At 35.6% G+C, this 12,800-nt stretch overlaps 1 protein-coding gene across 5 annotated transcripts in view; it reads right to left on the bottom strand.

Moving 5' to 3' along the window:
• Window positions 1-562: 562 nt before the first annotated feature.
• The window catches only part of dync1i2b (dynein, cytoplasmic 1, intermediate chain 2b), a 13,067-nt gene continuing 829 nt past the window's right edge, over window positions 563-12,800 (bottom strand). The window contains exons 2-17 of one of the 5 annotated variants that reach the window (XM_016268110.1): window positions 10,551-10,659; window positions 10,329-10,443; window positions 8,797-8,938; window positions 6,884-6,943; window positions 5,467-5,582; window positions 5,305-5,391; window positions 5,064-5,226; window positions 4,879-4,978; window positions 4,660-4,785; window positions 4,008-4,154; window positions 3,811-3,924; window positions 2,672-2,805; window positions 2,447-2,591; window positions 1,480-1,620; window positions 1,281-1,406; window positions 563-1,198 (exon numbers count right to left, since the gene is read on the bottom strand). In XM_016268110.1, the coding sequence (XP_016123596.1) occupies window positions 1,085-1,198; window positions 1,281-1,406; window positions 1,480-1,620; window positions 2,447-2,591; window positions 2,672-2,805; window positions 3,811-3,924; window positions 4,008-4,154; window positions 4,660-4,785; window positions 4,879-4,978; window positions 5,064-5,226; window positions 5,305-5,391; window positions 5,467-5,582; window positions 6,884-6,943; window positions 8,797-8,938; window positions 10,329-10,443; window positions 10,551-10,658 (1,938 nt within the window). In that variant the 5' untranslated portion in view covers window position 10,659 and the 3' untranslated portion in view covers window positions 563-1,084. The remainder of the gene's footprint in view (window positions 1,199-1,280; window positions 1,407-1,479; window positions 1,621-2,446; window positions 2,592-2,671; window positions 2,806-3,810; window positions 3,925-4,007; window positions 4,155-4,659; window positions 4,786-4,878; window positions 4,979-5,063; window positions 5,227-5,304; window positions 5,392-5,466; window positions 5,583-6,883; window positions 6,944-8,796; window positions 8,939-10,328; window positions 10,444-10,550; window positions 10,660-12,800) is intronic. The other 4 variants (XM_016268111.1, XM_016268112.1, XM_016268113.1 and 1 more) reach the window with 4 other exon arrangements.

Below are 12,800 nucleotides of genomic sequence, written 5' to 3'. Positions count from 1 at the left end.
TACAAATAAACTTGAATTGATTAGAAATGCTAATTAAAGGACCATGGCTTTTCTCCAAGTCCTTTTGAAATGACAACTCATGAGACATTTTTAAAACAGTGAAGGCAAAAAAAAAGAAGAATTTTCAGTCATAAGCGCTGGAATAAACAAGCACCAAGAGGGTAATGCTTTGTGTGATGGAAGATTGTGGATACGTGTGTGTGTGTGTGTGTGTGTGTGTGTGTTTGTTATAAAATGAGCTTTAAGGCATTCAGAAGTAAGAACTGAGTTACATGTTGAAAAGTGTGCTGATTTGGTTATTACAAGTGTTCAGTCTTTATGAGCTAAAAACAAAATGCATTTGTTAAAAAGTTATAAATAATCCAATAATGCGACCGTTTATCCGGGAGGGAATGTTCAAATTATCCCACCTCTTTAAAAGCACATTTCTCCTGTTACTGTAGTAGGTTATGTACAATAGTTTGCATATTGGAAGTGTAAGTGTTGCTGTACGGCAAACAATCCTCCCTTTCCTCCAAATCAGCCTCTAATCCTACAAATAGATAAAAACATTAGAATTCCCTTGTTATAAAATGAGCTTTAAGGCATTCAGAAGTAAGAACTGAGTTACACGTTGAAAAGTGTGCCGATTTGGTTATTACAAGTGTTCAGTCTTTATGAGCTAAAAACAAAATGCATTTGTTAAAAAGTTATAAATAATCCAATAATGCGACCGTTTATCCGGGAGGGAATGTTCAAATTATCCCACCTCTTTAAAAGCACATTTCTCCTGTTACTGTAGTAGGTTATGTACAATAGTTTGCATATTGGAAGTGTAAGTGTTGCTGTACGGCAAACAATCCTCCCTTTCCTCCAAATCAGCCTCTAATCCTACAAATAGATAAAAACATTAGAATTCCCACCTGATATATTTTACTTTCACCATCCAATCCCACTACGATTATTACTCCAAAATGCTTCAATTATTAATAGCAAAGTCTTGCTTTCTGAAATAATCCATTTGTCTCTAGAATTAAAAAAAGAGAGGGTGGAGATATGCAAATGCAGGGGAAACGTCATTGGTCAGCAGGGGTTGCTATGGTGATCATGCAGCCAATCGCTGAGCGGCCAGTTCCTCCACGTCCTCGCGGTTCTCGTTGATCTCGGTGAGCGTGAGCATAAAGCGCGTCCATTCGTCCTGCCGCGGCACTGAGATTTGCTGTAGAGAAAACAAGATGTGTGTTTTAATGACAGACCACAGCTGCAGAAGTTCATTTAACTGTATTTAATTGCATCCTCACCTCTCCGACGTCATAAATGTGCACCTGGCCCTCAGAGTCGCCGACGGCCACCTCTCGTCCCGAATGAGCCCAGCGCACGCGGTTCAGCGCAGGGCTTCCCTCCACAGACACACTCGCTGTGGGAACCTGAAGCAGCAGATTGTCAGTCATTCAAGATTTGCGGATTTGTTCAGATTATACTTCTAGGAGATGTTAGTACCTCAGTTTCGTTGTTGAGGTTCCACAGGTCCAAATGTCCGACTCCGTCCACGCAGGCAAACAGAGCGGGGTGTGTGGGAGACCACATGACGTCATACACGTAGTCTGAATTATCCTCGAAAGAGTACAAGGGCTTATTGTTCTGTCAGGAGAGACACACACAGTCCAGCGTTGTTAATTGTTGACTAAACCTATTAAATATTGCTTTCATTCATTGAAATGCAGCAAATATTACATACACTAAAAAAAAAACAAGTTAAAGTTGAAGGTTCCAAAATTGCTCAAATTAAAACATAAAAAAAATAAAATAAAAAGTTTAATAAAAAGAAAGCTTATTGTTCTGTCAGGAGAGATACAAACAGACCAGTGTTGTTATTGTTGAATAAAACTAAGAAAAAGTTTTCAGTCATTGAAATAAAGAAAAAAATTTTTTTTTAATAAAATATAAATATTTGATGAAAATCTTAAAGTAAATTAATTTAAAATTAGAAACAAATAAAACAAGTTCAAGTACTAAACTTACTAAAACTTCTTAAACTTATTCAAATTATTAAACATTTTATTTCAGTAAAAATATAAATATTCAATAACTTAAAGTAAAATTTGGCGAAATAAAATCTGTTTTTAAGTAAATCTGAGACACAAACAGACCAGTGTTGTTATTGTTAACTAAAACTAAACCATTGAAAATCATTTTTGTTCATTTTTTGTGAAATAAAGCAGAGATGACATAAAATACAAACATTAGATTTAAAAAAAAGAAAATTAGAATCTGAAATAAAATAGGTTTAAGTACTAAAATTACTAAAACTGAAATAAAAATAAACCTAAACAGAATAAAAATTAAAAAAGACAAAAGCACATACTGTAACTAAATTGAAAATATAAAAATATTAATACTATAATATTATTTAAATAATATTAATACTATAATAGTATATAAATAATGTTTGTAGTGTGTTTGGCACCTTGGTACTCCAGAGTTTGACGGTCCAGTCAAAAGAGGAAGTGACAAACAGGTGAGAGAAGTCGACCGGTCCTGCCGCTGTGTGGCAGTCGAGGCCTGTGATTGGTCCATGATGACCCTCAAACATCTCACTGATGCCCGCTTTACTACAACACACACACACACAATGCACCAATATAAATCACTTGTGCAGATGTGAAACGGACACAAACAGCTCGACACTCACCTGCCGTGCCTGCAGGCGGTGTAGACGGACCCGTCCTCACTGCCCACCACAAAGTTATTGACGTCACCCAGAGGAAATGACATGGAGGTGACGGCCACTGACTTCGACTGTTTGAACACGAGCTCCAGACTGTCCTACAAACACACACACACACACACACACTCAGATGCGTGAGTTTGACTGGATGAATGAGAGACAATGGCTCTGTTTCAAATTCGAGTTACTTTTTTTGTTGACATTTTTAGGAATCATAGAAGGATTTTTATAATAATGTATTTGGCAGATATTTTTATCCAAATTGACTTTATGCATTGCCTAGGAAAAGGTCTATTTTGCACACCAAGGCTGCATTCATTTGATTAAAAATTCTATAAAAACAGTAATATTATGAAATATTATTACAATTTTAAATAACTCTTTTCTATTTGAATATATTTTTAAAATGTAATTTATTTCTGTGATGCGCAGCTGTATTTTCAGCATCATTCCTCCAGTCTTCAGTGTCACATGATCTTCAGAAATCAGTATAATATGCTGATTTACTGCTCAAGAAACATTTCTGATTATTATCAATGTTCAAAAAAGTTGTGCTGCTTCATACTTTTGTGGAAACCATGAACCTTCTTTGTATAGAAAATACAAAAGGACAGCACTATTGTGCAACAGAAATAGTTTGACATTATAAATATATTTACTGTCACTATGATTAATTTAAACTTTTGAACAGTAGTGCATCTAGAGGCCTTGTATGTGTTACCTAATGAAATGATTTAAGTTACTAACAATGAATAATTTATAAATAAATGAATTAAAAATAAGTTAATTAATTATAAACGAATGAATAACTAAATAAATTAAAATAAATATTTAAAACAACAAAGAAATAACAAATATATATATATTAAATTAAAACAACAAATAATTAAATAAATAAACAAATAACACAGTAAACAAAGATTTTAAAACAAATCCATCTGCTGAGAGGAGATAATAGCAACAGTATAGTTTCTGAATGCATGTTCAAAAACATTCTTTTTAAAATTCTGCTTAAATTGCCTTTTATATAGTTAGACAGCTTTTAGCTAGCTGTGCTGGGGGTGAGGAAGGGAAATGTACTTCACATGGTTGTGTGTTTGTACCTGCGGTGTGGACAGCATGTCCAGACTCCAGGAGCACATCTTGCCGTCAGTGGAGATGCTGATGAGATTGTGAGCGTTCTGCGTCCCCACCACATTCACACAGTACACCGGGTGCTGCAGACACACAGAGGATTGAGAACAGTGCAGATGAAGATGATGAAGATGATGCTGATGAGTCGGTGTGTGTCTGTGTGTACCGTGTGAGCCGAGGCGGAGAGCGGCGTCCTCTGCACAGGGGTGCGTTTGTTACTGCGGTTGTCCCACAGGACGATCTGCCCCGAGTACGTGCCTCCAACCACCAGGTTAGGATGAAACTGTGCAAACGCTGCTGACATCACTGCAGACTGAACAAACACACATAAGACCCTCTTCATAATGATGTATTATTACATCAAATAAAAATAGATGAGAAATACAAATATTGTATTTTATCAAATAAACTAACATTAAAACTATTAAAACATTTAGTTTGGTATGAACTTCATGCATTTATTTGAATAAATTTTAATTAGTCATCCATCCATTTTCCAAACCACTTGTGATCTTTATTTATTTATGTTAATACCTTTAATTAATAAGTTTGTTTGTTTATGCATTTATTTTAATTAGTCATCTATCCATTCTTCAAACCACTTGTGATCTTTATTTATTTATTATTATTTGAATGTATTTATTATTATTACATTTCAACTTATTTCTATTAAGAAAATAAAAAGTAATTTTCGTAACATAAATATGACGTAAATAAGTTGTGATCTTTAGGACGAGATCAGAATAATACCACGACAAAAATATCATTTACATTATTTAATCCATATCCTTCACAGAGGTATGCATAAAGATCATCACCTGGCAGTGGAAGACATATTCCGGTGTGGTTTTCTTATATTTCATGTTCCAGACGAGAGCCACACCGTCGGGCTCATGTGGAGCGTCTTCATTACTGCTGTAGGACGCCACCAGCAGCTCTGGGTACTGATGGGAATGACAGAAAACAGGACAACAGAGGCAGACTTCACTGAAATAGTCTTAAAAGCAGTGTTAGACACTTCCAGCGTGATCACGTACCTGCGGTGACCAGTCGAGACAGGTGACGACCCGGTGTTTAGACCAGCGCTCGTCCGCAAACTGTCTGTTCAGGGAGAGTTTGGCTCCAGCCTGAGACTCTCTGACACAAACACAATAAAACAATCACAAACCACACGTCGCACACCAGAGACAAACCACATCTGCTAACAGATAAACACACTCACCCCTCTTTATCCTGAAGGTCTCGTCCGCTGTAGTCGAAAAACACGTCCACCTGCTCAGAGAGAGCGCGCTCCACGATCCGAGAGCTGTGGTCAAAGAAAGTCACAAACTCCTCCGAGTGAAGAATCTGCTGTTTCTCTTCCTCCGTCAGCTCATGAGGGGGCGCTACGCACAGAAACACTTCCCTTCATCAGTTGAAAAGCTCAGCTATATTTCATGTTTAACTATGATTGCGAGCACTACCTTCCTCTTCCTCTTTCTGAGAGTCTTTCTCATTTTGATTCTCCAGAGCAGGCTGCGTCACTGCCAAATCTTCCTCCTCCTCCTCATCTACACACAGCAGTGAAGGACTTTAGTTTCATATGCACACTGATGTATTAAAGAAATGCAATGCGTGTAATTTACCATCTTTGTGATGAGTCTGTGTGGGTGTCTGAGTCTCTTTTGTGTACGACACCAGCTCTCTGGGCGGGAAGTCCACCTGCGTGACCTTTGACATGCCTAGTTTCAACGGGCCACGTCTGCAGAAAATACAGTCATATGTTTAGACCGAAAAAGAGTGTGGGATACTGTAATGATAAATAATTAAATCTAAAATAAATAAATAAAAATGGTAATTAAATGATAAACAATAAATAAATTAAATTAAATCTAAAAAATAGTAAGTAATTAAATTGTAAACGATAAATAATTAAATAAAACAATACAATTTAAAAAAAATTGAAAATAATAAAAACAATAGATAATTTAATTAATTAAAATAAATGCTAAAAAAATTATTACAAAAATGAAAAATAGTATAAAACAATAACTAAATAAAGCATTTAAAATAATTAATAAAACATACATTAATTACAAATAAATAAATAAAAAGTACATCAATTAATTCACATTAATTCATTATTTAATTCAAATTAATTTGTTAAAATAATAAATAATAAATAATTGAATTTAATATAATAAGTAACTACATTTAAAACAAATAAATATATTTTAAAAAAGCACAGAGGAAAACCAGAAATGAATAAAATTTTATCTGCTGAGGGGTGATATTATGTCCAGAAAGTCATTATGTGCACAACAGGTTTATGGGAGGCTTGAACCTGTGCAAGGATGTCAAAACAAAAGGTTTAAGGGAGTCTTATGAAGTAAATCCTAAACTAAATACAGTTTAATTCTATCCCCCAGTTTCACAGACAAGGCTTAAGCCTAGTCCCAGATTAAAATGTAAATCTGAGCTGTTTCAACTAAAAGAAATTTACACACTGACTGATCTTAAAATATATCAGTGTCTTTGTTTTGTCTCAAGATGCACATCAGTAATGTTTTTTCTTTCTTTCAAAAAATTACTTAAATGTCCTAATTGAACTATGACCTAATCCTGGCTTAGTCTAAGCCCTGTCTGTGAAACCAGGCCTATAGGTTACATAAGGAACATTTCATGTTGGTCAGAAAAGGTAAATATAGCAACAGTAGGATGTCTCAATTCTTTCCAACAGGAAATGAGATTGTACAGTACACTGACAAATCATGGGTCACTCTACCTGGACTCTCTGTTTAATGACAAGCGGGGGGAGTGTGATGGAAACATGTTTGAAAAACGTATCTTTAATATAGTTAGAGAGCATTGAGCTAGCTATGCTAGAGGTGTCGAAGGGAAATATAATTCACATCGTATTCACACGATGCACTTTGGTTTGGTTCATCACGACTATCCAAGAAAAAAAAGACAGCAAGATTGAGGGGACAAATGTGAGACAGAAGGATAAATGAAGGAGAGAATGCAGGAGAAGCGCAGCAGGAGTGATGGTTAAAGCAGTACCCGAGCTGAGAGTCTGAATGGAGCAGTAGAGTAGAGGGGTCAGAGTCCCAATGAAGAGTCCTGTTAGAGACACACACACACAAAGAGGCAGACACGCATGCAGAGCAGTTATAAGAGTCGCTGTTATACACTAATATACATGTGCATGCACACACACGCTTCAGATGAGCTTCACATACACAATACGAAAAAGAGAAACTCACATTTCCAGTTTAGTAGTGCGCTTAACATTTTTTATAATGTGTGATGGATGAAATGTGTGCAGGTGATACAGCACATTAGAAAGCATTAAGAAGACCTTAAATCATAACATTATGATTGACCTTAAAATATTTTTTTAGTCATTCAAACTATGGAAAATATATGTGAATACTTTCTAAATGTACTGTATGTGTCATTGATAGTTTTTTATGTTTTTTAAAATTAAATTCACTAAAACTGAAAACGTCCGTTTAATTGTTGTCTCTCATTTTTTAGTCAAATCAAAATGGTGAGAACAGTGCCAACCTGTAGTGACAAGAAATCACAGATGAAGAAAAACTCAAAACATTTCATAAAAATGACAGAAAATGGGAGAAATTATAAGAATGGAGAAAAAAGATGTTAAAGCACAATTGATGAAATCATTTTTACAGCGAAACATGAAGGAATGTGAAATACAGAGCGTGAAGCAAAGTTTAGTCGCTTATGCTTGCTTGCCAGGCAACATGTTAAAATAATGATCTATGTTTTACATCGTGAAGCCGTTTTTATCATTTATGTCATGAATAATGAAGAAAAAATAGGAAGCAGAATCTTTCATTTGTAAATTATTTCATTCACTTAATTATCCAAAAACAGGCACTATCACATGGTATTTTAAAGTATAAACCATAATTTAATTTAATTTCAAGCAAAATGAACTACGTTCATACGTTTGGGGTCATTAATATTGTCTAATGTTTTTGAAATAAGTCTCTTCTAATCACCAAACCTGCATTTATTTGATCAAGAATATAGTAGAAATTGTAATATTGTGAAAAATTACTATCATTTTTGTATGTGAATATATTGTCAAATGTAATGTATTTCTGTGATGCAAAGCTGAATTTTCAGCATCATCACTCATCAGTGTCACATGATCCTTCAGAAATCCTTCTAATATGTGACCCTGGACCACAAAACCAGTCTTAAGTGTCAATTTTTCAAAATTGAGATTTATACATCATCTGAAAGCTGAATAAATAAGCTTTCCATTGATGCATGGTTTGTTAGGATAGGACAATATTTGGTCGAGATACAACTATTTGAAAATCTGGAATCTGAGGGTGCAAAAAAATCTAGATATTGATAAAATCATCTTTAGTTGTCCAAATGAAGTTCTTAGCAATGCATATTACTAATCAAAAATTAAGTTTTGATATATTTACGGTAGGAAATTTACAAAATATCTACATGGAACATGATCTTTACTTAATATCCTAATGATTTTTGGCATAAAAGAAAAATCTATAATTTTGACCCATACAATGTATTTTTGGCTATTGCTACAAATATACCCCAGCGACTTAACACTGCTTTTGTGCTCCAGGGTCACATATGCTGATTTGCAGCTCAAGAAACATTTCTGATTATTTTTAGTTGAAAACAGGTGTGCAGTGTCATATTTCTGTGGTGTTATGCATTTTCAGGATTCTTTGATAAATAGGAAGTTCAAAAGAACAGTGTTTATTTGAATGGAATGTCTTTAAAAAACACTTTTGATCAGTTTAATGCATCTTTGTGGAAGAAAAGCAGTCATTTATTTTAATTTTTTTAAAATCTTACTGACCCCAAATTATTTGAATGGTACTGTATATACAGTTAGGCTGATATAAAAGTACTCATACTGTGATATGAGATCTCTGATGTCAGTGCACACATGTGCGTCTCACCTCGGCCCCGTGCCGCCGTCTCCTGAGTCCTGGCTGCCCGTTTCGCTGGGTGTGCCCACTGATTTGGCAGAGGGGGACATGGGAGGGGGGACTAAATAGTGAAACAGACACGTATCCTCTGTTACCACACGCAGAGGTTGCACTACATACACACACACATCCACATGCGCAAGCAAAGCCAAGGGGGTGTTCGAAAAAAACAAGAGCAAAAAAACATGAAAATAAAAAAAGATAAATATAAAAAGTAGGTAAGCAGCATCAAGCGAGAGCAGGGTGGTGTAACAATCACGATGAAGCAGCAAAACCAAAGGATTGAGCCAAAAAAAAAAGAGAAGACAAAAAGGACAGTGGTTAATATTCATGCAGGATCCACATGCGTTAAAAAGACATCAGTGCTCTTTCCAAACCAAACCAAATTATTTCATGAAGAAAGAAGAAATAATGAAGAAATGGATAACAGTACTAAACAAATTAGCTTTATTTGAAGGTTTTGGGTTTCTGTCAGCTGGTCAGGCTAGGTGAGCAGCTAACCAACCAGCTAAACCAGCTTAAAACAGATCATATCATATATGTGTTTAAGAAATTATAACAGGTATCCAGTTTTCTCCTTATGATCTCATTACGACTGATTTAGGTTTTTTGTTGTAGTTGTTGTTGTTTTTCAGGCATGATTAAAGGAATAGTTCACCCAAAAATAAAAATAGCGTCATCATTTACTGAATGTTGGTAACCAAACACTTGACGGTAGCCATTGACTTCTCTATTATGGGAAAAAATACAATGGAAGTCAATGGCTACCGTCAACTGTTTATTAACCAATAAACAGTTAAAGTTCAGCAGAAAAAAGAAACTCATACAGGTTCGAAACAAGTGGATGGTGAGTAAATGATGTCAGAATTTTTGAGGTGAACTGTCCTTTAAACGTGTAAACATGTAACGTGTGTTAATATGTTAATCTGTCTGATGAACAGAAAAATGTTGAAGAAGTTCAGAACAGGTCATGGAACTTTGCTTTGTAATATCATTGCGCCTGCTGCACCCATGGTACGGCAGCAAAGGTCCTTGATTATTACGCCGGAATGAGAGTATAGTTCCTAGCCATATCGGCCTAGAAAATCACAACTTTTCATTTTCCGTTGGTCTTAGTACACGATGTAACTACAGAAGAGTCAAGTTTTAAATAGGAAAAATATAGAAACTCTTTGGTCATTTTTGAGCGAGATGCTAACAGCCTAATCGGATTCAATGCTCTATGCTAAGCTAAGCTAAAAGTGCTACCGCCAGACCCGGAGATCGGCTGAATGGATACGAAAACTGTAAAACTCAACTGTTTAACTCTAGGGGAGTTGGAAAATGATTGGAGTTGGAAAATATTTTCAAAAATAGTGGAGTGTTCCTTTAAAGCTTTTTCTAAAGAAAAAGAGAATTCTTCCGATATGACCCCTTTTTGTCAGTAAGAAAAAAGCATGCTTGTTGCTAACACTTATTAGTGACAAAAGCCTAATCGCCCATGCTGCTTTGTTGTTTCGTACCCATGGAGGCGTCCACTATCCCCATGCTCTGCAGCAGAGCCTCTGCCTCCCTCCTCTTCCTCTCCAGATCAGAGTCATCCTGCGGAGGAGACGCTCCCTCCTTCCGTCCATCCAGCTACAGCAGCAGGAGAGAGAGAGAGAGAGAGAGAGAGAGAGAGAGAGGTTGTTTCAGAATAACAAACACAAAGACATCAAACCACTGCAGTTTAGACCCCAGCTCACCTCTTTCTTCTTGCGCTCTTCCTCTTTCTTCTTCTTCTCCTCTCTGATCTGAGCCAGTCGTTGTTTCTTTCTCTCTAACTCTGCTTTCAGCTCACTTTTGTCAGACATTCTGCAGACAGATTTAAATCAAATCAAGTCTTGTGGGTATATTTGCAAAAAAAATATTTTGGATGCCTTTATTGTTCGTCGGTAAATCCTAAAGACTGCACAGCATATTTAGTGGTATTAATTGAGACATAAAGCAATTACAAAAATGAACAGGTAACACTTTAAAACAACACATTATAAGAAATGTATTTACTTGCTGCTGCTTATATTTCTGTGTTTTTGATTTAGAGTTATGATTCAATGTTAAAACTGTAATTATTAAAATTAATTATAATTATAAATAATTATAACCAGTGATATTTTAGTATCTATAGATTTGTTGATTTTTTGAATTAGCTTTAATTTTTATATTTTGTTATCAATTTAATTTGAGTAATTTTGTGTGTTTTTTTTTCATTTTTATTAGTTCTTTTTTACAGGTTCAAATTTTGGTGACATACAATAACCCTGATTATCCGAATGTTTCATCTGTTGTTTCATATTACATGAGCAGTCTCTAGTGGTCATTCAGAGAATATCACACACATCTGATGGCGCTGAGGTCATTCTGGTCCACACCACACCACACCACACCACACCCATGAGCTCAATCATTACAAACAGCACAACACTGCTTCAACAGCTTCAACTCTGCTTTAGTGTTTCAGGGTTGGGAAAAAGTCTGAATTTAAGAACTGGCTCCTTCTGCTTCATGACACAAACCACAGGATTTTGATTTTGATTCATTCAATCAATATCACTTATTTATCTCGTTCAATGTATGCTGCTTGGATTTATTGAGTCTGTGTTGAACAATGATAATGCCTGTTCGTTATTTGAAGAGGTTTAATAAAGGTTTAAAAACAAATTCAATAAAAAAAATTGACGTCAGAGCAATTTCAGATGTCAATTTCTCAGATTTTCTTAGATTTTCTTAGATTTTCAGCTTTCCTAACACAATTTTGATCAATTTTAATTTATTCTCTCACATGCAGAATACATCTATTTAAAATGTTATTGATTTTGTCTAATGTTTCCAGAAATACTCTTATGTGTAAAATAATATGTTTATAGGTAACATTAAACATTATTACTTACAATAGTTATATTAATTTCTTTAAATCCAATTGCATTTTAATTCTACTATCATAAACTCAAATTTGAATTATAATTGTGTTCTGTGCGCATCTGTGCTACTTCAAATCAAAAACAGGAACTGAACTGGAATTGCATGAGGTTTTTAAGTTCAATTCTGAATGGCACACATCCTTGTTTTTAGTACACTTGAAAAAAAAGTTATTTACAAGAAATCTTCATGATAATAAACATAGCATATAATATAAAATAATTTTTAATGATGTTTACTTAAAGACAGTTCCATGACCATGTAGCCTGAGATGAGTTTTTTCAATGACACACACACACTCACACACACACACACTCTCACACTCTCTCACACACACTCTCTCTCTCTCTCTCACACACACACACACACACACACACAGATGTTTACTTAAAGACAGTTCCATGACCATGTAGCCTGAGATGAGTTTTTTCAATGACACACACACACTCACACACACACACACTCTCACACTCTCTCACACACACTCTCTCTCTCTCTCTCACACACACACACACACACACACACAGATGTTTACTTAAAGACAGTTCCATGACCATGTAGCCTGAGATGAGTTTTTTCAATGACACACACACACTCACACACACACACACTCTCACACTCTCTCACACACACTCTCTCTCTCTCTCTCACACACACACACACACACACACACAGATGTTTACTTAAAGACAGTTCCATGACCATGTAGCCTGAGATGAGTTTTTTCAATGACACACACACACTCACACACACACACACTCTCACACTCTCTCACACACACTCTCTCTCTCTCTCTCACACACACACACACACACACACACAGATGTTTACTTAAAGACAGTTCCATGACCATGTAGCCTGAGATGAGTTTTTTCAATGACACACACACACTCACACACACACACACTCTCACACACACACACACACACACACACAGATGTTTACTTAAAGACAGCTCCATGACCATGTAGCCTGAGACAAGTTTGTTCAATGACACACACACACTCACTCACACACACACTCACTCACACACACAC

This window comes from Sinocyclocheilus grahami, unplaced genomic scaffold (genome assembly GCF_001515645.1).
Source record: "Sinocyclocheilus grahami isolate Dianchi unplaced genomic scaffold, SAMN03320097.WGS_v1.1 scaffold43.1, whole genome shotgun sequence".
Lineage (NCBI taxonomy): Eukaryota > Metazoa > Chordata > Actinopteri > Cypriniformes > Cyprinidae > Sinocyclocheilus > Sinocyclocheilus grahami.
Note: the sequence above shows the minus strand (reverse complement) of the source record. Positions and strands in the feature narration are given on the sequence as shown.